Here is a 25769-nt window from a genome sequence, read left to right on the forward strand (position 1 = left end):
ATTGTTTACTTAAATTGCTGGCGAAACCGGAAGTTGGACCTGCAAATTTAGCAAATCTTTCAATAAGTCTTTCGAAAGAATGCTCGTTTTTCACGATAGTTGCCAAAAACTGACAACGTTACTGTTAATTGACCGATTCAGACCCTGGCCGCCGGAGGCTGTTCTTATTGCCAACATGACGACTGAAACTGTGCCAGTGGCCTTGGTCACTCGTTGTCCACAGTTCATCATCAACAATTAAGGGTGTCAGTTTGAGTCCCTCCTCTTGTAAGAATTGTTCAAGGTATTGGGAACAAAAAAATGTAGAAAAACAGTATTACCATCAAGTTAAAGAGAAAATTCCGTAGAATTAAGGCCGATTAAACTTTTTGGTTGCACAAGGACAATTAGGTATTGAAAATGCCCTTTTCACATTTTCCAAGTGTACAAATCGAAATTTCATTGAAGTCGGATAACATAATATCACATAAATGTCCTTAACTCTGTAAGGACCAGAAAAAATACTATTGAACTTGATATTGAAGATGAAGAAAAAAAAACCAGTTTCAATCGATTATTCAACTACCGTTTCTGAGTGGGTAAATTGAGTATTCAAATTCCTACGCGAATATTCTATTTTACTTCCTGTATCCTTTGATAATAGCTAGAGTAATTTTTCTCAGGAAAAAAATTCTTAAAAGAACAAAAAAGCCTTAGTGGACATGTTTAGAATCGAGTCAACCACTTAGTTGGATTTTTCCACCAATTCCGAAATTAGGACTTTGTGCCACTTTTAGACAGACCACTGCGCGACGCTCAGAGCAGTTGTCGCATTTTTTTTATTTCATTCAGTGGGAATAATCACAAAACTTAAACAAAAGCAATGCGGCAAATTCAAAGTCCTCATCGTGCAACTAAAAAAGTAACTTTCCTTTTGACTTATGCTAGTAATTATGTTCTTTACTTACATGACTTATGCAATAAAACACTTTTATTAATTAATAATGGCTTTAACTTCTTTGCTCTGAAATGAGTTACATACATATTTTACAAAAGCACTACATTCCATTAATCAATAATTATGAGCTTTTTATATGTAGTAGCTCGAAACTAGTCATTTATATGTACATACCTCTAATTAGTGCGAAAATAAGTAAACTGTGAGTAAGTTAAGAAATTATTACGCATAAAAATATATGTATGTACATTAAGGTGTATCACGAAAAAAAAAATTTATGTCGAGAAAAAATTTTGGAAGTAAATTTTTTTTATGCACCCGCTAAAAACCGCTAAATCGCGTTTTTTACTATAACTTTCTTATTTGCTATCCGATTTTTTAAATTTCTATGTCACCGAAAAGCCTTAGCCTTTTTAGCAAGGTCACCATCGTTTTTTGAGTGCTTTAGATTTATAAAATAAAACCAAAAATCTAGGGATAGTAATTTCAAAATTAGTGAAGTTATAAATTAAAACGTTTTTGAAGGCCAAAACTATTATAACGGCCAATTATAGTCCCGAGCGAGACCTTTTCAGCGACATAGAGATTAAAAAATCGGTCATAACATAAGAAAGTTATGGCAAAAAAATTTCCTCTTGACATAAGTGTTTAAATAAAATTGACACACTCTTAACTTTTTTTCTTTCATATGTCGTGATACGGCTTAATGTACATGTGCACATAAATATTTTGCATTTAATTTGCAATACTAAATGAGCAACTTTGTATGTAAATACGAAGGGTTTTTATTAAGTCGGTGATAAATCCAAGATATAAATACATACATAGCTTCTGCTGTCGCTGAGTTGTTAGAGATGCGTACTACGACTCTGTACGACCTCGGCTCGATCCCTGGTACGGGCAACATTTAAGCTAAAACGATTTTTTTTTTACAGCAGCCAATGGCAAACATCCGAGCATTTTTCTGCTTGGAAAAAGGTTATCACAAAAAATTATTTGCCGTTCGGAGGTGGCGTAAAACTGTAGATCCCCCTATTTTGTGTAACAAAATGAAAGTGTATACGTTCTTTTTGGTTGTTTGTGTTTCCGACAGGGTAGGAGTATGATGTATTGTGGAAAGTGTATACCTTATTCTAGTATAATATTCATAACTATTTTCATGAAAAATATAAATATAATTCAATTAAATTTTAATGCAATAATATCTATGCAAGTTTCAGGTCGATAAAAATTACCGTTGATTTTTTAGATTTTTTTTTGTGACGAATTTTCGCACTTTTTTCCATATAAGCATGAATTTCTTATGACAAAAAATAGATCGGGAGACCGGTCGCCACAAAATTTGAAAAAATCAACGCCAGGTTTTGTAAATTGCAATCTCCAAAAATAAAATTCTATTTTAGCCGATTGAAAGTGGCACTTCATTAGAATTGTATTGTATGTATATGGGCTATAAAACTGCATACCCAAAAATGTCCTAAAGCCTCACCATAAAGAGCTGAAAATTTTCTGAAAATTTGTTGAATTTTCCTAAGTTCTGCATAAAGTTCGGACAGTATTTTTTATAGAAAAATAACAAAAAAAAATTTAACTCGAAAAACAATACGAATATATACGAAAAAGAATCAACAAGTGTTCATTTGCTTGAGTCACTGTATATGTATGCAGGGCCGGATTAAGAATGTGGGAGCCCGGGGCCGGTATACACGTGAGGGCCTCTTTCTGAGTTAGTAATTTCCAGGGAACGGATTTTTAGGACCTAAAAACCTACCAAAAAGGCAAAATAAAATAACGAAATAGCCAGGAAAAGGTACTAACAAAAAGACAAAAACCAAAAAATACATTTGGTTTAAAAATGTTCATGTTACAAGTAAAAAGAGAAAAAATATGAACTATTTTCATTATTTGAAAAATTTATACTTTGAATCTTTGACTATTTTCTACCAATTAACTCACAAAACCTTTCTATGGTTGTATTAAAATTGATTCACAAGATGCATTTTGAACTTCTCTGGCAGCATTTGCATTTAATTTTCGCAAAGAAAAGCCTTGAATATACTAAACGGGCGCTCGACGTGAGTTGATACAAGTGGCGCCCATTTTAAATGTGGGACGTTTAAAACTTTTATATTATTAGGAAGAAGGGCTTTTCCTGGCTCTTTACAATTAAAGGTAGAAAAGGCAAATATTTTAAAAAAGGCAATAAAAGGCAACATCAAATGTTTATATATGGAATCAGGGAAAGCTAAATCGTGGACATTCTCAATCGATTATACTCTACCTCTTTAGCAGAAAAATAAGGCGATTTCCATAAAATCCGCTCCCTGATAATTACGTACAATTAATTGGAAAACATATTTATTATTTTCATTTTAACAATATCGTTTATTATTGACTTCTAAACACGTGTTTTCTTTTAAAATTCTCACCAGAATCCCTTTGTACTTGCCGCTCATTTTGAATGCAGTATTAAACGACTGACCATGGCAGTCTCGTATATGAACAGAGATAGAATATAGTACGAATGTTTTGTCTTTTTGATCCGGTTCATTATTTCTGCCTGTACTTTCTCAACCCTCAAAGTTATTATTCCCTCCCAGGTCGTTGAGGATAAATATTCACACGAGCTCTCGTCCCTTACTTCCTTATTCTTTGATATGTCCGGGCGTCATTCTGAGCTATTAGTTCCAGCATCCTACGGAAATTTCCAGAATCTCAACAGTGGCAGGAGAAGCTAAGCTAGGTTCCGCAAGATGTATGGATGGTGCTGACAAATCTTTTTAATACCTAGCGATCTTTTCTGTAATCTCTGAAAAATTATTGTTTTATTCTTTCGTCATCACATGTGGGCGCCCTGGGCCACGGCCCCCACGATATGAATAGCATTGACAAAGAATAGCCGAGAATTGCAGAGGTTAGGTAATTCGAAGATGGTACACTATCAAATCGTTTATTCGAGCTGATTTTGGGAAGATTAGTTTATTGTAAAAAGATAGCTTGGATCATTATCTAGAAAAAGCCGACATAGAAATATACAGTTCCTGGCCTTCCAATATTCAGAGATTTCACAGCCCAACAAACACGACCTCCTCCACCCATAGATACAGTCATATTTCGCTAATCCAAATATATTTATGTGGTCAAAAACGACATCAATTTTATGGGCATATTGAGAATTAAATTTACTGTAGACAAGTACGGGATGTAGGCTATAGTCATTCTAAAATTTCTTAAAATACTGTACACTCTGCTGAATTAATTAACGTCTCCTAGTTTACATCACAAATTGGAGAACAAAATTGGAGCGCCAAAATATTATTATTATGAATTTTCTTCTACCAAATGATGAGATAATAAATAGAAAACTATACAGTAAAGTAAAATAAAAATTGAATTGCATATCAAGGTTGACTCCTATTTCCTTATATCCATACCTAAGCTTCATAGTTAGTTGCTTCGAAGCTCATTGGCAGACAAACAAAAAAAAAAACGTTAAGCAAATTAGCTGATGTGGCTAGCGTCTGTCTAACCGTATCTAATTATTTGCATACATAAAACGCCCTGAAGCGCTTGTGCGATAGGCTTTTAAGTTTCCATAAACTCAAATATTAACAAATATTCACTTTCGTACTCATTGACATACTGCTTTTATGCAAATACGTGACTATTAGCGAGACGAAAAAAGCAGAAACTAAAAAAATAAAACAAACACAGTTTATGGAAATTTAAAAAAAAAAAAAAACAACCGAATTCCCCGACTGATTGAGTGACCAATCGGTAAAGTTAACAATCCTCACGTTTTAGCAGATATTTTTGTATTTATTAAACGCATAGAAATTCATATATATATATGTACACACATACATATGTACGTAAACAAATATACACTACTCATATATTTAAGAGTATAAATCAGGTAAACGCAATTCGACGCTATGAGAACTTTTGAGGTATTTTATTTCATGCATACGAGGTCAGGCAAATATTTACGAAAAAATTAACATTTATTAAAAAAAATTTAAAAATATTTAGATTTCTTTAGACGCAGCATGATCGTCTTCGGTTTTTGAAGAATGGCCTATAGGTACGGTGACCATCCGGCCTGTATTATACAGGACAGTGCTCCGTTTTCCGCGCAAGTTGTCCTGGTAGTTTATTTATATTATACGGGTCGCTAAATGTTCCGTATTTCTCTTAATGCCCCTTATTTGTCGCGTATTCGGTACTTGCTTAACAGCTCATAAAAACGACATGCCTACATTGAAAATAAAATCTGCGTAAATATAGCGAAAACTTGCGAACATCTTACGAAAATATTCGACATTTTGAGCTACGAATGTTTTCATTAATTGTACAAAATCTTTTTCGTACATACTACGAAAATATCAGACGTCAGATCTTAAGTACATTTTATGAACGCATTCGTACTATTTACTAACGAATTTCGTACTATTTCTTTATATTTTTTGGAAATTTTTGTAAATTCACAAAAATATTTCGTAAATTTAACGAAATTATTTTCTTAAAATCTACGGTTGTTTCGTAGAATTTGCGATTGCTTTCATTCGCCACACTGTAAAAAAACATAGTACGAATTATAACACAACACTTTTAATTTGGTTTTTTTTTTATCCTTAATTTTAGGCGTTTTTCTTTAACGAAATGTTTTGTGAAAACGCTTAACATTAATGATTAAAATAAATATAATGAAACTGTTGTGTTATAATTTGAGATATGTTTTTTATAGTGTAAATAAAAAAAAGCAATCATACATTCTACGAAAAAAGTGCAGATATTACAAGAATAAATGTCATGAATAATAAGTTTTACCTAAATTTTCCAACTACTATGCAGTTAAAAATTAATACAAAAAAGGTTAGTTTACCTATAATAAAATTTAAGTCTTTTATTTATATGCTTTCATTCAACTAAGTATATTGATGCAAAGTGTTAAATTATGAAACTCAACAAAACCCTTATTAAATATAATAAGATATAAAAAATGAAAGAATATAAAAAATACTGGTTTCACTTTCTTAAACATTATAGTATTTTTATGTGGAGGTACTTGGCAGATTCGCAGCTTCTTCGATGTTTGTTTCCTTGACGACTATAAATTAAAGGAAAATTATAAGGCGTCTGAAAGGCAAGTTTCAGTGAAAAATCATATATGTACTTACTTAAAATTTCATTAAGTAGTGCGTCTGTTCCAGGCCTGGACTAGCCGTTATACGTCTCACTGCAGCCAACCAGTAATTTTGCAATGACACGCGGTATATAAAAATATGATAAAATATTAAACGGACGGTAATTTAGTATATTGTACGAAAATATTCGTCTGTTGTACGAATTAAAAAAAAAAAAAACATGTTTCTGCATTTTAATTCTATGTACGAAAGTATTACGTAAATTGTACGAATACAGAATTGTAGATTTCGTAAATTTTAAAACCGTACGTAAATATTACGAATGCCTTCATACAATATACAAAATTATTCGTACAGAGATGTGATCCGTTGAATACCACTTGTGCTTCAAAAGTAGTCGGATATTTTCTCTGCCTAGGAAAGTTTGGGATCATTGAAAAAGATTTTGAAATACTCTAGCTTTTGTGTAAAAATTGGCAAAACTATTTTTTTGTGCCGTATTCGGCTGCCATAAATATGGTCACCGTAGTTATAGGGTTCGATTTGGTCGGTATAAAAAGAAAAATAGTTTCAGGCAAAAAGGCTTTCTCTTTTCTGAATATATTGGCCTTGGATTTGGGAATACATACATAATTTTCTGTGATGCTACCTAACTTCAAATGGTAAGGATATCTTAACACAGCGAACACTGAAATTCTGAGGTCAGATTCGAATTTAGCATACCGAAAACCTTCGGGAAAATATACACAGGTTTCTGGCTCTAAGATTCGGAAAAATTCTGTCGGCCTGTGTTACATTCGGCGGGTTTGCCATTGCCCGCCGAATGGCCACCGCTATTAGAAGAAACTTTTTTTATGTTAGTCAGAAACTGTGCTCGATCGAACCCAGGACCTGCGGTATGGTAGTGCGCACTTCTAACCACTACATCACAGCGGAAGTAAAAGTTCGGGCGAAACCTAACTTATGTACGAATACTATTGAGTATCGTTTTTATCAATTTAAAAATTTGAAATTTTGATGAAAATTTTTTTCAGTTTAATTAAGTTTTGTGAACTTGTGCAAGCTTTAAAACTATTTATTTTTTGCGATTTCTGATACAGATCGATTCATATTTTAAACGAAAATTATTAGCAATAATTAAATAAACATAGGTTACCAGCAGCATCATTTTGAATTTTACTGCTATTATTTTACTTGCAACTGTACAAACTACTAAATTACTGAATTTCGTATACATTCATACATATGTAGGTGAGGCAAAGAAAAAGTGTAAAAGATGAAATAAGTCTTCGGATTTGAAAACGCGACTTTTTGTTTTTGAACATATTTTACATATATATTTATTTCGGGAAATACACAAAAATCATGCGAATAAATATGTATGTAATGCATATACACTAGGGTGGTCCAAAAATTCATGTGAAAAAGCAAAGTCGGAATTTTTAAGCTCTCATCCCCTAAGATTGTGCTATACCGAAAAAATATACCCCTTTTATATTTTGAAATCAAAAAATATTTAGAGGTCGCTCAAAGCGCTCAAAGTTGTCCATGTATTTTATATGGTGAAAAAAAAAAACACTTTTCGTAGAAATGGTTTGGAATTCTTGAAAATTTTTATTTTTCGATCGGAAAACTCTGTATCTCTTCACGACGTTCTCAGTAATAATACCCTCTAAATATTTTTTGATTTCGAAAAAAATAAAAAAATAGGGATACATTTTTTCGGTATAGAAAAACCCTAGAGAGCGAAAGCATTAAAATTCCGGCTTTACTTTTATTGGACCACCATAATGTTGTAGACGTAATTAGGTACGCAAATAAAAAGCTTCAATTATTTTTCAACGATTTTCCAAAACTTTTTTTTTTCGTACAGCGCTTGTTTCCCCCTTAAACACGCATTCGTTCACTAGCACACTGGTGGCGATTTGTTTTTTTTTTTTTATGAATTTTAATTTACTTCGTTATTCGTTTATTGCTTAGGTTTGCGGCAGTTTATGAACCACTTTACTGCTTCCGCGCCAATCAATTGGGCTGGTTGTTTATTTCCATTAAATCGTTTGTTTTTTTTCTACATATTCATATGTATGTATGTATGCACGTATGTGTACATATATTAATGAATTCATATATTGGTGTATGGAATTATTTAAATTCTCTGATTTTACTACATACATACATAGTTTACTTTATTTGTTTTTTTATTTTCAATTTATTTAGTATTTTTCAATTATTGTTATGATAAAAAATTTACATGGTCAGCCAGTTTAGTTTCTAAGTAGGCTTTTAACGGAGTTTATGCCTTTTTTTTTGCATAAATATTTATTACTTATTATTACCTGCAGTTAGTTTGTTTATAAACAGTTGATTAGAAAATGTGTTTAGCTAGAATCTGAGTTGACTGAGAGTCGATGCTTTGCTGTTAATTAAAGTTCATTGTACGGAAGTTAGCAAACAACACTTGATTTCAACTAGAAGCAAAGACACAGCCAATAAATTTTTGAGATTTATTTATTATTTATGAAGATAGTGTGAACAAAAAAAAAAATAAATAAAAGGAAAATCTGGGACTAAACGAAAAAACATATGAATGAGGTCGTACAATTTATATACATTAGACTGTCCCAAGAATATCTGGAAACATTTTTTTTGCAAATTTTGATATGCATACCTTCTATATTTGTGCTTTTTAGCCTAAATAGATGTATGAGGATTTATGGCCGTAGGATAACGATAACCCGTACCGACTTTTGGTTGAAATTTTAGTTAATAACTTAAATTAATCGTCCATGAAAACTTTGGCGAAAAATTCGATATGTGTCCCATATTTGAACGCACATATAGTAAATATGCATTTTAAAATTTTTAATAGGACGGCAGGATAATAAAAAAATTTGAAAAATATCCTTTGAAATTTGTATCCTTTAGTATCTTTATATATATTCATACGATTTAAATTAAACTAAGACTCTTGCAAATGCATTCAAAATTAAAAATCTTGAAGGATAATATTTTTAAAAGACATTTTTCACATGTTCCAAAAGGATAATTGAAAACAAATGTTATAATTAATCTTGTCTTGAGTTTTTCTTTTAATTGATACCCATATTACCGCATTTTATGTAAACTCTTGGAAATGTATTATAATTTATGGAGTTATAAAAAATTTGCGAAAATTCTAACTACCTGGTAAAAAATTAAAAACGCAGATTTACTAAATATTACACCCTAATACAGTAGGTAGTATAGTATTACTGTCTTATATAGAAGTAAAATGAGTAAATTAACGAAACACGCGAAGTGCACAAATATTATTCTGATAACTGATAAAAAGGATGCGTTCCAGCATTTTCAAAAAACCGCATAAATTCAGATAATCCATGTAACAAATTCTGAAAAACCGCATAAAAAAATCCAGTGAGGCAATATTAAGCAAAACAAAAAAAAAACAATTTATTTCTTCACTTCAACACTTATTATTCAATAACAAAACCGAACATTAATCAAAGAAATAAAATTTTATCTGTATTTCAACCAGAAACAAAAAAAACATGCAAGAATAAATTCATGAATTAAGTAAGAATACAAAGATAAAGTATTTATCAGAAGCATTGTCTCTTACAAACTGAAAACAAGTAATAAAAACTCTCAAAAAGCAAAATCGGTACAGCGAAAAAATGGGTTGAAAAACCGCATAAAAAGAGACCTAAGTGTACCTCCAAAACTCTCATTATTTTTATTCCGCTGATACAATTTTTAAACATATTTATGCAGAACTTTTAAGTTTAAACTTTTATATCTGAGGTATTTTAGAAAAAAAAATAATAATTTTATTAAAAAAAAAACTCGTAAATCATTATCAGCTTTATCATAAGTTTCATTTTCACCCGAAATCGTTCACTTTTCTCTAATGTGTATTCACTATAGGCGGATGAAAAAACGAAAAAAATTAGGCGAAACTCACGATAAGACAGAATATTTTTGGCGGAATAAGTATAAGTAAATTTTATATTTCCGATGGAAAAACAGTACCGATTTTTTTTTTTTTTTTGTAGGGATAGTGATTTTGGATTTTTTTTTTCTAAAATAGATTAGTAGATATAGAGAGTATTGTAGAATAGACTGATTCATATTCGATACGAAGCTCTTATTGTGCAAGGGAATCAGAAAATTTAACTATTCTGCGATTCGCGCTAATATTATTTAACTCAGTTGAAGTTTGTTCGTAGCATAGACCGATTTTGGACATGATTTTTGAAAATCGTCCATGTTTAATGTATATGCGCTGAAGTACCCCAAAATGCGCGTTGCATGTTCTGGATGAAGAGGCAGCATCGCCATTCACCAAATTCCATCCCCATCCTCATGGTACAAATGCTGCTCTCGCATTTAGTTCGAGGACACCGGCTTGATCTTCTTTGTTTTACAAATAACTGATATTTATGTTGTTATTTTAAAGAGTTACGAGTGTAAGATTCGTCAGACGCCGACCCGTCGATGAAGAAAATTCTCATTCGAAAAATTAAACGTGATCCCAGAATTTTTCGGCCCCCTCAATTTGGCGCCAAGGGCCACCACCCTCTCGCCCCGCCGTAAATCCGGCCCTAGCTGCCACTTATAAAAAATTAATAATTTTTTATATTGAAGCGGTAAGTTTAGTTGAATTTTGGCCCATGAACCATTTGCTGGAATATGAGTTTTATGCTAAAATGCTTACTTTATTTATTTCTTTGTACATCTCGAGATGTTTTCTTGATACATTTTTTTGTTTTTCAGTGAAATAATTTATTTACATTTAAAGGCGTAACATTTAACCGAACTTCAGGCTAGCGGACAACAGCTAGTTTCACATATCATAAACTATAATAAATTTCTAAGAGAATTTCAGTTTTGTAGAGACCATCTTCTAAATTTTATTAGTCACATTTTTATATGTATGTATATTTGCTTTTTTAGTAGTAAACTCAAAGCAGCATTTCGAAGAAGTTAGTACGCAATAGTTTGAGTATACTTTGTTCAAAATATATTTTAGCAAACCTTTACAACTGTAATTTGCATGAACATTAAAATTTTTATTAGTAGATACTTTGGATCAGTCGGAGAGCACATGCACGTGCAAAGCTGATTTTTTCTTGTTCTTCTTCTAGAAGAGGATATTTATTAGATTTTGTTATTTTTTGCATTTACTCTTAAATTTTCAACATATGTATATAGAAAACTTTCAATGTCACTTGCAAATGCGGTCAGCAACAAAATAAAATTTATTTTTACATATAAACTCAATTTATTTTTGTAGGTTTTTGTATGTATGTACGTACGGTGCGGCTTTTGTTCAATGCTGAGGCATCGCTGAACGATGTGGTGAGTATCGTGTCACGATGAAATGGCACCGTAAACATTTCGATTTACAAAAATTTATTGCATTTACTGAGAGGGGAAATGAAAAGAAAATCTGCGGCGCTGTAGAGCGGTGCACCAGCTATTAAGGGGCTATTGACTTTGTAATAAAATTGTATTTTTTAATGAAAATATTTTGTTATGCGTGAATTTACCATTGAGTTTTCAGAAACTTCAGATTGCTGATTATTTTTCTACGCATCCAAATTGGCACAGATTTTTTACGAAATTCGCCGATTGATAAGGTATATAATTTTCTTGTTTAATCTTTAATCTGGAAATTTGTTTTCTTAATTGTTTTTTTTTATTGTTTTATTTTCTACGTTTTTAATTAATATCACAATGATTTAATCACAATTTATTGTTCATATTTCTGTGCTCAACAGCAGACAAATACACATACACATCATTCCATGCTAAATTTATTTTTAATTAATTGAAGATCGTTCGTTCGATCATTCGATCAATTGCGATCGGTTGCATCACAAACTCAGACAGCTGCGTTGCATGCCACAAGCCAGCACCCGCTTTTCAATGAACATCTGTACACGCAGATATAGATACATATGTACTCGGTTATGTGGAGTGTGTTTTTTTTTTGGCGATCAACCGCGATCACAGCACACGCATACACCAAAATGAACTGACAAGGCGCGCGATCCTTAAAATAAATCACTTGTTTTTTTTTTTACTTTTGTGTTATTTGTAGGTCACTAGCATTTCAATGAACAAATTTTATTGGCTTGTGGGGCCTATTTTTTGCTTTATACTTTTAATGAATATTTTCAAAGAGCAATGAACGTTATTTAAATTTTTTTCAAACACATTCGCTTTATTAAAATTTTAATATTTCTCCCGTCACTCTATTGGAAATCGCATTATTTTTTATTATCCTTTACTCTTTTCTTCAAAATCAATGACAAAATACCGCTTAATGTAATTCAAACTACCGTTACGAGTCACGATCACCTTGCTGCATTTTTTTGCTGTTTACCCATAGAGCGTTCGTTTGCGCTGTACTTTAGTTATAATTCCACAAAAATTTCACACGTTTGCTTTTTATTTAATTTTATTTATATACAACACATATTTTTGTTTATCGTCTCGCCTACCGTTCGCTTGCTAGTGGTGCGTTTCCTGGACTAGCATGTTAACTGTAAATTGTTAATTTTTCAACTGAACGTTGCCGCACAGCTGTGAATTGTTCAAAGTGATCTCAGCGATGTATGTAGTCGTCTCTTCACAACAACTGCTGTCCACCCGGCTAGTTAGACCGTTTGCTTTAACGTTTGCTCAGTTGGTGGTACATAAAGTGTGCGCAAGGTTTGCTCGCTAGAAATGCAAATTTCTTTAACGAAGCTGCCAGTTTCGGGATTGCATTTCGGCATATTTTTCAAGGATCATCTTTGTAATAAAAATCACAATTTAATTTCTGTGATCAAATTTAACTGTTATTTAATGATTTTAATTTTTTCGATAAAGAATAAACGTCAATTATAGATATATATCTATACGATAAATTTTTTTATCGTTGTTTTTGATTTTCATTTTTTCGATCATAAACAACGGTTTCATTTTCATATTTAATTTTTCAAATCATAAAAATTTTAAAATGACCATAAAAACGCAGTCTCCATTATACCGTTTATAAATAACCGAATAAAAAACAATAAATAATAAAACTTACAAAATAACGATTATTTTTGACCGAAAATATAGAAATAACGGTAAAATGTGGCCGTACATATAAATCTAAATTTAACGTTATTCTTCATCGAGAAAATAGAAATCACAAAATAACTACTAAATGTGGCCAAAAAAAAAATAAAAATCAAAATTTAATGATTATTCTTGAACGAAATGATATAAATGGAAATTGATTATTCTTGATCGAAAAAATAAAAATTACAAAATAACGATTAAACTCGACCGAAAAAGTGCAAATTTAGCAATTATTTGTTATCGAAAAAAAATAAAAATTAAAAAATAAAGAATAAATTTGACCGATAAAATAAATATTTAAATTTAACGATTATTTTTGATCGTAAAAATAAAAATAGCGATTAAATTTAAAAGCAAAATCTTAAATTAAAATTTAACGATTATTCTTAACCGAAAAAATAAAGCTCGATATTGATCGAAAAAAAACAAAAATCAAAAACTAAGGGTTAAATTCGACCAACAAAATACAATCTAAAAATAATAAACATAGAAAATCTAGACATAAAAAATCTAAATTTAACGTTATTCTCCATCGCAAAAATAAAAATCACAAAATAACTACTAAATGTGGCCGAAAAAAAATAAAAATCAAAATTTAATGATTATTCTTGAACGAAATAATATAAATCGAAATTTATCATTCTTGATCGAAAAAATAAAAATTACAAAATAACAATTAAACTCGACCGAAAAAAATTAAAATCCAAATTTAACAAATATTTTTTATCGAAAAAAAATAAAATTAACAAATAAAGAATAAATTTGACCGATAAAATAAATATTTAAATTTAACGATTATTTTTGATCGTAAAAATAAAAATAGCGGTTAAATTTAAAAGCAACATTTTAAATCAAAATTTAACCATTATTCTTAACCGAAAAATTAAGCTCGAAATTGAGCGAAAAAATAAAAATCAAAAACTAAGGGGGAAAAAAATAAAACTCACAAAATAATGATTTGGTACGGACGGTACTAGCTCTAACTGCCAATATAAGAAGTATTACATATGTATTCAACGGAGTTTTTCCTTCACTGATATTTAGTAACTCTTACATTTCTAACATTATTTTTGAAGTGAAACTTCTTTAGCGGCGATTGGTTGGTTGGGAGTAAATTGGCATATTGAAAGGAAATTGCACACGGAAATGATGCAACGGAAATGGTGCAACGGAAATGGTTGGGGCTGAAACAAGTATGCATATGGCATTAGTTTAACAAACACTTGCTAATAAAAGGTTAAAGAATATCACTTAGAAAAAGACCAATACAAGAATGAAAGTAAGGATGAGTACCTACATAGATAAAGAAAAGGATAAAGGCAAAGGTAAAAATACAAAGAAAAACAAAGATGCGTAAAGATAAAGGAAAAAATGAAGATCATGAAAGATTTAAACAGTTTACAGGCACTTTAAGGGCAAAGGGGAATGTAGAAAAAGAAAATGATAAACATAAAAGTAAAAACAAAGATAAATATAAAGAAAAAGATGAGGATGAGGATACCGATAACAGTAAACATATAGATAGAGGAAGAAAGATTAAAATAAAGGTAATTATAGAGAGAAGGATATAGATGGGGACACAGAGACTCAATCTGTGAACTATTATGGTATTTTAGAGATTTCCGAAATTCTCGGGGCTTATCGATATAATAATGGATATTTTTATCGCTTTTGTTATCGACATTTTTATCGTTTTTGTTATCGAAATTTTTATCGGTTTTGTTATCGATTTTGCTATCGATATCTCCGGAACTTATCGATATAATAATCGAAATTTTTAATGATTTTGTTATCAATATTTTTATCGATACTGTTATTGGTTTTGTTATCGGTATTGTTATAGATCTTGTTATCGATATTTTTATAGAATTTGTTATGGATATTTTTATCGAATTTGTTATCGATACTGCTATCGATTATTTATCGATTTTGTGTTGTTGATTATTTATCGAACTTATTAACGATTATTTATCGATTTTATTACCGACATTTTATCGATTTTGTAATCGATATTTTCATAGATTTTTGTTATCGATTTTGTTATCGATATTTTTATCGAATTTTTCATCGATTTTATGGAGATACAGGAAAGGAAAACAGAATAACATAAATGTAATTAGAACGAACGGGGGTAGAGGTAGGGATATAGATAGAAAAAAGACAAAAAATATAACCGTAAGCAAAAGCAGATGTACATATGTACATATGTATGTATGTAGATTGGTTATGATACAAAGATATGATACGTAACGTAATTTTCACTCCTCCAGTGTGGCCCAGGCGCACTTACTTTTTTGTATAACACATTGTTTAACAAGCCTATAAATCCAAATTTAAAGCTTTCTACAAAAAATTTTAAAATTCAACATAGCATCATCAAAACTCTTAAGATTTTTAATTCGATTTTCTAAAAAAATATTTTTTTATGCACTTTTATAGCCCATCAAATTGTATAATTAAGTGCAATTTGGAATTCCTAAAAAATATACATTGTTGATTTTTGGTATTTTTTTTCGCTGGCGGTGTTGTACACTTTCTTCCATATAAAAAATTTTCGAACTGTGTATGGAACAAAATGAGGGTGTCAGCAAAAAAAAAAGTTATTAAAATTCAACGAGATTTTTTAGCAACTTCAAACTTACGCTTAAAATTTAAGAAGCTATAAAACTGCATATCAACGATTTTTCTAGAAACTCACAGTAAAATTGAATGGGCTACAAAACTGCATACTCGAAAATTTTCGAGAAATTCTGAAAAAAATTTTGAAATTTTGATGACATTTTTTTTAATGTTTGTGAACAAAGTGTGAAACGTTGATTTATATGGTTTATATTATGGAATGAACTAAATTTTCATAAATAATTAGTCCAAAAAATTGTTCATGAAAATAATTGTGAACTTTATTTTGACTCTGACAATTCATATGTATGTAAGTGTAGTACCAAGTATAAGTTATTCTCAACCGCGAATTTGCGGGATTGATAAACCTATGGTCAACTCTCTCAGCATCGGCTTCGTCTCAGTGCTTACGCATTTGATTTGCACAATTGAACTTACCGTGCCGCTCAGTGGCTAGCAGTGACAAGACGAGCCGCCAACGATTTGCATTCCCCCCCACTCACAATAAGTGATTTGTAGTCGTTCGTCAATGCTAAATAAAAACAAAATTCTGTTATGTAAACAAAGGTGGTGGGGTATGGGAAAGAATTTAAAGTAAAAATAATTTCAAACAAACAGCATAATAGCTGAAAAGGATAAAAGAGTGTAAAGTATGCAAAACAAAATAAGTATGAAATAAAATAAAATAAAATAAAATAGTAAAGTAATCGCATAAAATTAGAGTTAATTAATTTTAATATTACACGGCCACGTATTTGGACGTACATATTTATTGATTTTCGTTTTCTTACCAATGGAAAATCAAAAATTTTTACTTTCTATACTAAAAAAAAACATATTTTCAATTCGTACAAGCATTTATATGGCCGACACGTTCTTTTGGCGTCTCAAACATGGAATTTGAACCCCTTTTTTGTTGTATGTATTATGCATATAAATATGTAGTAGGCAAATTTTTGTACAAAGTTTATTTTTTTTATATTTTTGGTTGGTCGCTTGAGCAGTTCGTATTTTAAACTAATTTATCCTTTTTCAGTATTTTTTAAATTATTGAGCAAAATTCAATTGGCACGATCATCACTTTTGGGCCAAGAAATTTATACAAATAGTAATGTAAACAGTCACTTAAATTATTTTGATGCCATTACAAACAGGCAGTGATAAATAAACCTTAACTAAGGTCACTGAAAGCCAAATTTGAAGTTTAGGCAAATATTTTTAAGTCTTTTTTTTCAAAGCCACGACAAAACTTACAACAAAGTATGTATTTGCATATACATTTGTACTAGGGATGTTGCGAATGTGGAATTTTAGACATCCGCGGATGCGAATGCGGATACGAATATCCAACAGCTAACATCCGCGAAAGCGGATGCGAATATCCAACAGCTAACATCTGCGAAAGCGGATGCGAATGCGGATGTCAAGTATTGTTAAGAAACAATTGGAATCTAGCATAATGGCGAGATCGTTGTTTAAACAGCGCTTACAAGCCAAACCAGATGCGTCCGGGTTTTCGAAAGCTTTTCAAAAAGAATCTTCATTCGCATTCTTTTCGCTTTTTCAGAATTTGGAGAAACTGTAACTTCATCAGCGTTTTTCCGATGATTATTTCCCGTCCCTGCTTTAAATAGCAAAGAAGGGACAGAAGTTTTTATCCAATGTATATCCCTATGAAAAAAATATTGCCCGCCAAGTAAACTGTAAATTACTGTTTTTAAAATTTTTGCTAGAAATAAATTCACCAAAGAACCCAATTTGAAATTATTGAAACGACTATATCGACTGCTGAGTGGACGACCGACCTATCTCGGCAGCCAGTTCGAAAATGCCCTATTTCAAAAAACTTTTCAAGAACGCCCTATTTCAGAATTTTATTAAAAAACACACTATCTCAAAATTTTGTTGAAGAACAACGCCCTATGTCACTTCAAAATGTATTGAAAATGTACTGAGATAGGGCGTGTTGGAAACGAATTCTGAAATAGGGCGTTCTTGAAAAGTTTTTTGAAATAGGGCGTTTTCGAACTGGCTACCGAGATAGGTCGATCTTCCACTCAGTAGTCGATATGTAACATCAAAAGCAAATCACGAAAATTTGGTTAAGAATTACAGTGCACACTTTCTTCTTTTATGTCTAGTAGTTTTTTTAAGATTGATCCGAAAAAATCATAATAAAGAAAGAAACCAATGCAGGCATTTAAAGCATAGAAAAAAATATTGTTAAAAAAACTATGTTCTCTTTGAAGATAAGGAAACTGAGGTTGAGTGCTATCTGAGTGCCATAAGTGTCCGTGTATCTTCTATGTCACCATAAGTGGGCGTGGCTACGCCCATTTTCCAAAAAATTTATAATATTCTTATTTTTCGTTTAAAACTTATTGTAAATATCAATTTTGATTGAATGATCTTCAGTAGTTACTAAAATATCGCAGTTACCGTTATATGCGAGGTAGGCGTGGTTACTGTCCGATTTTTCCCATTTTCAATACCATCCGTCCTACGCCCGAAAGAAGTGGACGTACCAAGTTTCTCTTAATTTTTACTCGAGTTATCGTGTACACAGATGGACAGACGGACAGACGGACAGACAGTCACCGGTTAATCAAATTCTCTTTTCATTCTGATCATTTGTCTATATCTATCTCGATTCGTTTTGCCTGTTACAAACAGCCAAGGTACAAACAGCCATTATATGAAAAAATTTATAATACCCTGGTGCACAAGTGCGCTCGGGTATAAAAATGTAAAAAGGCGACCCCTACATTAAGGCAGACAATTTTTTTCCACATTGCCTTGCCAAATTAGTTTAGACTCAGGGATGTACGGCGAATTTTTTTTTCTGGTACACTCTAATGTACATACATATGCAAATGCATATATTTCTGCCTTCATATTGCACTGGTACATCTGCACCTATTTTTACGAGTACCATAAATAATTGAAATGCATTGACGATCACTGCTGAGCGCGCAGCTTTTCGTGATCGCAAGCAATTTAAATTGAACAAATTGATTTATTATGGACATTTTTAAATTCTTATTTTTTTCTAGATTTTTATATAATACGGCACATGCATACTATATATATTATGTACTGAAAATCCTAAAAAGAACAGTAAAAGGTTTAGCTAATAAAAATGCGGCGTTTTAAAATTAGAATGCCTAGAAAAACCAAACAAGTAATTTTTAAGCAAAAAACAAAACTTGCTTCAATTCTCATATAAAAATTTAAGATTATCGTTAATTTCTTCGTGATCCAATAATCGGATTTAAACCAAATTAGTTTAAAATGAAAATGTATCGATAACTACAACAATGTATATTCATTTATCGTTAACGGTAACAGTAAAGATATCGAAAACGAAGTTGTTAAATTGATAATGATAACGTGAGTCTATATAGAAATCAGTTGTAGTCTCGATAACGATATCATAGGTACATACACACGTTGCTAAATTTATTCCCTTACCCATTTGCAAAATTTTTTTTCCTCTTAATCAATCTCAGAATGACAACTGGGACCTTTAATCTTAGAAGCCATCAGGAGAGCTTTTGTCTTACCGCAAACTCGATTAATGATCCCGTAGAGAAGTTCATTACAGTATGTCACAGCACCGTCGAAAGCTCGCGACCGCTGAGCAGGCCCTCTTCTTGGTTGGATTTTGGCCGAGTGAAAGCCTACTGGTGGACAATTAAGGAAGATACTTTTCGAGGACTGTGAGGGTAACGTTTATTCCCAAGGCAGGATAAATTTCCTACTCGTGTCCGAAGGCCTTTAGACCAATTAGCCTCTCCTCTTCTATTTGAACACCATTAAGAGACTGATAGACCGGTACATAAGACAAAGAATTCCTCGAGAGCAATTGAGTCCCTCTAAGTATTGTGGAATTTGCCTTGAAAACAGTTTTTAAAGTTATAGACGTGTCTTTTAAGAACAAAGACTTCGTGGTTGGTGTCTGTCTCGATATCGAAGGGCATTTTTATAATGCGACTAAGCTCGGAGTCGACAATAACTTAGTTAGGCTTATGGTAAGGTTGCCATAGTTCGATCCGTCATCACGCTAAGAAGCGGTGGTTTCACCTTCAACTAGTTGTTGAGCACTTGGTAATCTTTGGAAGCCTTAAATTCAACTCTGAAGAAATGGATCGGAGCTAATTTCGTTCGGATGCTTCTCCACATACTACATCACTATAAAAAGGCGAACCGGAGTGTGGCAGTCTCTGGAGCAAAGGTCCAATCAACAGCTTCACGGATGGGTCGAAGTTCGACGGCAGATTTTGATGAGGAGCATCCTATCAGAAACTCTCCGCAAATCACTGCTTCAGGCAGTTGAAATTTGCAGCATATTTTAGGTAGAGGCGGCAGCTATAATGGAGGCAATAGACTGCCTACTCACCGGTATACTCGTATGTAGTGGGGGGATTATTTCCGAATTAGGCTGATTTGTGTTCCAGTTCTAAGCGACATTGCATAAAACTGTATGACTGATGAATTGGCACGCCGGCCACTTTAAAGATCTGTTTTCTTAACAGAGATCACATAGAAGTTTCTATGACAACCTATGGATTGTCCTCGCACAGATTGGCTCAGTGAGCGCTGGGCGAAAACCATGTCATGCAAGTTCCAAAGTCCAACTGGGCAGTAGTCGATTCTCAGTTCTGACAGGTATACAGTGGAAACCCACGCAAGAAAAAGTTTCTCATAAGATTAAAGTTTTCCATTCGGAGTGAGTATATTTTAAAGGAGAAGCTCGACTAAACATGTAGAAAAATGTGTAAGCGACATATACAGTTACGGTCAAAATAATAGCAGCAAAATTCAAAATGACAATTATCTATAACTTTATTTATTAATTCTCAATAATTTTCATTTAAAATATAAATATTTAAATAAATAAAATATTTTGTTTCGGGGCGTTGTGCATTTTGACCGCAACTATGTTTATTTTATTTTTAAAAGTTTACATATTAATTAAACTCAACATATTTTTATAAAATTTGTTTGTATAGTTTTTACTTATCGTTTTTTTCCTATCATACACACATATAAAAACCTGTAATAATTACAGAGAAACTCATGTATCCACACATTCCCCTCCTACTCCTCATTCTTTCGAGACATTAACACATAAGTAAGTATGTAAGCACACAACTGCCGTTTTTTTTTTTTTTATAAAATATTCATCAACTACAACTTTGATTATTTACTTTGCGTCAGCATTTTACGTAGACGCCGGTTCACCATCAAATGTGCATTGCCATCAACTTGAAGCGCGTTGCGATAGTGTATCGAAAACCGGCCGAATTGTTTCTTTTGTTCTTTTTTTTTTTTTTTTGAAATACAACAGATCAAGAATATGCCAACGAAATTGCCAAATCAGCTGCGAATGCAGTGACTTATGTCGTCATAAATGCTTAATCATATTTTATTAAATCTTATAGATATTAAAAATGATCGTGTGCATTAAAAACACACACACACACACACGCTCGTAAGCTTAAGAGAAATACCGAGTAAAAGCGAAGAGAGATTTATTAGATAAAACAGATTTTTTTTGAAATGAGATTATGTGGTGAGTAAAACACAAATATGTAGCAATGAGTAGCATGTTCAGACAATTTGATAATGATGTTTTAAGCAAAATTTCGTTGGGTTCATTGTACAACCACGAATGTGATCATTTAAATAATTTTGGATATACATATTTTTTATTTTTGAGCAGTGGATGTATGTATGTACTGATGCCTATAAATACTGGGAAAATTATGATGTTTTCGATTCGCCAATCTGCTAGTGACGTGCAATGGCCGTGCTATTCTCGCTTAAATTCTAAGCATTAGTTAAAATTTTTAAACAGATCGCTAGCAAGTTAAACAACTATTGTACGTACATACCTGCTAGAGATGCCAGAATATGAGAAAAATTGTGATCACGGCATTTCGGGATTGTTTTTAAGTAATCCCGGGATTCACATTGAATCATAACTTTTATGAATATGAGTAAAAATTCAATATCTGAAAGCATTTAAACCTACCATGAAATACAACTATTTAAAATTTACGATAAATTGATTATAAAACTTACATATCGCTAGCTTAGCGTGAAAAGTTGCTAACTTCACTTTTTATGAAAAATCAATGAAATCCATTATTTTGTACCTTCTGGCCTATCTATAGATGCGTTTTAGCTTCAGAGAAAAATCCTTTTTTATTTCATTATTTGTTTAAGAAAATTCTTTAGTTGCTGAGCTCTGTTCCTACTATCCACTTTTTACACTTCACTGAATAGCAAATTTCAAAGAATTTTAGAAAAGGGGTCGTGCATAAGCCAAAGAAAACAAACGAAAAAACAAACGCAAAACCTTCACTAATAGGCTTCTTTCTGTAAGCTAAACAAAAGACTGCGGACCCATATTTATAAAGCGATTTAGCTCATTAAAAGGACATGCAACTATTTGCATAAAACATATCAAATAAATAAAAGTTGGTGGAATTAATCGTATATACACATACATACATATGTATGTATGTATACGTACACGATTTAATAGCTCACTAATAGCGGGTGTCATTTGAAATGGCCTTTTCAAGCATTCGCATTTTGGTGTGGTGTAGGAACCTGCAAAAGGTATGTATGTACTCGTATGCATAGGCAAATATGTTTGTATGCGGAATGGACATGTGAATAGGCAGTTGGTTTGAAAATTTGCATTTTGAGGTCATTTCATGGATGAAAAAATAAGGTTGACTTTTTAGCTAAGCTTATTTTCAACAGGTGTATATACATACATATGTATTCTTGCGTCTTTGTACTTATATTTGTATGTGCATCAATTGGTAGGTAATTTTTTCCCATACAATTCCCATCTAATACAAAAAAAAAATCGGTACTGCTTTTCCATCGAAACTGTAAAATGTATTATGCTTTAAGACCTTCACCAAAATATTTAAGAAAAATATTAAGATGGGTGAACTGGACCCAATTGAAAATACCTCCAAAAAAAATCGAGTTTTTATAAATAAAATTAGTTTTAAATTTTTTTTTATTGTAAAAAAATCTCCTAAGACGACAGAAGGGTTTAAGCTTAAAAAGCCTTCAATTATAAGTTTTAAATAAACAGAATAGTCATATTCTACCAAAAAAAGACTATCGCTTAAAAAGTATTTAAGAGAAGGGCTTCTAGAATGTTTTTTTATTCCTTTTTTTGCCGGCTGGGTTGTTTTCATAACAAACATATATACATACATATGTATGTATGTACATAGATATGTACATATTTAGATATGTACGTTTGTATGAGCGCAAAGTAAATTGCATGCAAGTCCTTTATTTATAGTTCCTGGTTGTTGTTGAATTAGGACACAAATTGCTGACTGAATACAAGCAAGCAATGGCGCCAAGTTGGTTAACGCCCCGAAAATAAAATTATACACACACACACACGATTTGATTGAAGGGAATTGAGTTTGCACATTTGTTTGCAAGTACAAACATATATAGCAATAACATAACTACAACGGATTCCACGATTTTTATTTTTTTTTATTTTAGACAACATATTACAACATATATTTTGCTTCCTCGTTTCTTGGATAGAAAGGCGGCTTTCTACAGGTATCCTAAGGCGACATATTATTAAAAAATATCTGTCGGTACTCCTGTACGGTCCTGCGTTGTTTTCTTTTCTTACTTAAATTTTTAATAAAATCTTTAGCGGTTTTTCTATTCTCATTCATGCACTGAATTTTGTATGTCACTCACTGCCAACACAAAACTCACCCAGCAATGTGAATGGAAACTTTTACGAGGACTTCGTAATGTCATTCATTATAATCCGAATTGCAAATGTGCTATTTGGCGGTGATGACATTTTACTCAGTCATGCAGTTGGGCGCCGCATAAAAGATATTGCAGTTGTATTCGTAGAAAATGCACTATTTAAATTAACTTCAAAAAGAAATCTTCAAAATACATTGCATGAATTTCTGGTCAATGTGAGGATTTCAGGCAAGCTACGGTTTGTTGTAAGATCTTACACTCTGCAAAAAAAAAAGAAACAAATAAGTCTCTGGCTTTATCAATTAGGAACTGACACCTTCGGAAACTTGCACGACATGATACATGGCGGAAATAACGGGTTTTCTCTAACGGGTGATTTTTTTGAGGTTAGGATTTTTATGCATTAGTATTTGACAGATCACGTGGGATTTCAGACATGGTGTCAAAGAGAAAGATGCTCAGTATGCTTTGACATTTCATCATGAATAGACTTACTAACGAGCAACGCTTGCAAATCATTGAATTTTATTACCAAAATCAGTGTTCGGTTCGCTTTACGTCCGATTTATGGTCTACATAATCGACCAAGTGAGCAAACAATTAATGCGATTGTGACCAAGTTTCGCACTCAGTTTACTTTATTGGACATTAAACCAACCACACGAATGCGTACAGTGCGTACAGAAGAGAATATTGCGTCTGTTTCTGAGAGTGTTGCTGAAGACCGTGAAATGTCGATTCGTCGCCGTTCGCAGCAATTGGGTTTGCGAAACACATTTCGAACCGAACACTGATTTTGGTAATAAAATTCAATGATTTGCAAGCGTTGCTCGTTAGTAAGTCTATTCATGATGAAATGTCAAAGCATACTGAGCATCTTTCTCTTTGACACCATGTCTGAAATCCCACGTGATCTGTCAAATACTAATGCATGAAAATCCTAACCTCAAAAAAATCACCCGTTACATACGCTTCGCAGTACCTTCTTTCTCTTAGCACGCTTCGCAGACCCTTTTTTGATGGTTTTGTTCGTTAAATTGCCGCATCATTCAGCCACCGGCATCAGACCCTTATACCATAACAACCTTGGCACGACCAAGCAGATTCTTCCGAATAAAGAACGCATTGGTATGCCCTTCGTCACTTGCAAGCTGCTTTTAAGTGAATTTATTTATGCTCGCGCGAGCGAGAGATGGATGCAAACTACGACCTGTCGAATTTCTAGCCAAACTTGGCCTAGGTGGGATCGAAAAAGGTCTCGAAGTCTATACTCTCTAAAGAGGGAGGATATATCTCATACAATCGGTGCTCTAACGGGTCACTGTCTTATATGCAGACATGCAGAACGTCTCGGAGTGCCTTACCATAGATGCTGCAGAAGTTGCAAGAATTATGAGGAAGAGGAGACAGTTCTTCACCTTCTTTGTAAATGCCCGGCATTATCGAGAAGTAGGCTGCGCTTTCAGGGGTTTCCTTTCAATAATGACCTTGACAAATTGGGAACTTTAAACCCTAGATGCCTGGCGGGTTTCGTCAAAGATTCAAAATGGGTTACAAAGGGCGAGCGAAAACTCTTAGTCCTGGTATCACAACGGGCCTTCATTTCATGGCCTATGTGTGTCCCTCCGCAGCAGTGGCAGCCACATATACCTACCTACCTATAACCTTCAACAAATTCATGTGGTTAGATTAATACTTGGAAAAAATCGCGAGGCCTTCTTAAGTGGAACAAAGGATATGTTTCCTTGGCCATGGATCGGTTGACAGGTCACATTGAAGAAGCAAGTGTAGAGACTCGTAGTGTCTTGTAATGAATTCTGCAGGAAATGCAAAGGCGAGGAAGTGCCTGAATCCGTAAGACACTTACTTTGAGAATGTTACGCACTTTAGAGAAGTAGACTGGGCTACACGGGTGCTGGAACTTTTGGGTCTTGAGTGATATAGTGGGGATAAAAACAAGACGATTGCTCAATTTTTCTATTCTACGTATTGCTTTATATAGTTGAGGTGTATAGATCCTGTATGATACTATAAGGGGTCCGATCGAGGACCAAAGGGTTTGCCTTATTTCTGAACTCAAACAGTTAGTGAGTTTTGTTTTTGAAAAAAGTCGAACCGGCAAATATTGGAGACTTCGAAAGGGAATAAAAGTGGAGAGAAGTCAAGAG

At 32.5% G+C, this 25769-nt stretch overlaps 1 protein-coding gene across 6 annotated transcripts in view; it reads right to left on the reverse strand.

The window, feature by feature from the left end:
* plx (PTB_TBC1D1_like and TBC domain-containing protein plx) overlaps positions 1 to 25769 on the reverse strand; it is a 94864-nt gene that overhangs the window by 37346 nt on the left and 31749 nt on the right. The window contains exon 1 of one of the 6 annotated variants that reach the window (XM_017610523.1): positions 11634 to 11736. The exons of the other annotated variants lie outside the window; for them this stretch is intronic. Within the exon in view, the coding sequence (XP_017466012.1) occupies positions 11634 to 11636 (3 nt within the window). The 5' untranslated portion in view covers positions 11637 to 11736. Of the gene's footprint in view, positions 1 to 11633; positions 11737 to 25769 lie in introns of those variants that run through there. 6 annotated transcript variants of the gene reach the window in all.

This window comes from Rhagoletis zephyria, unplaced genomic scaffold (genome assembly GCF_001687245.7).
Source record: "Rhagoletis zephyria isolate East Lansing unplaced genomic scaffold, Rhagoletis_zephyria_1.1 Rzeph_scaffold_00012, whole genome shotgun sequence".
Taxonomy (NCBI): domain Eukaryota; kingdom Metazoa; phylum Arthropoda; class Insecta; order Diptera; family Tephritidae; genus Rhagoletis; species Rhagoletis zephyria.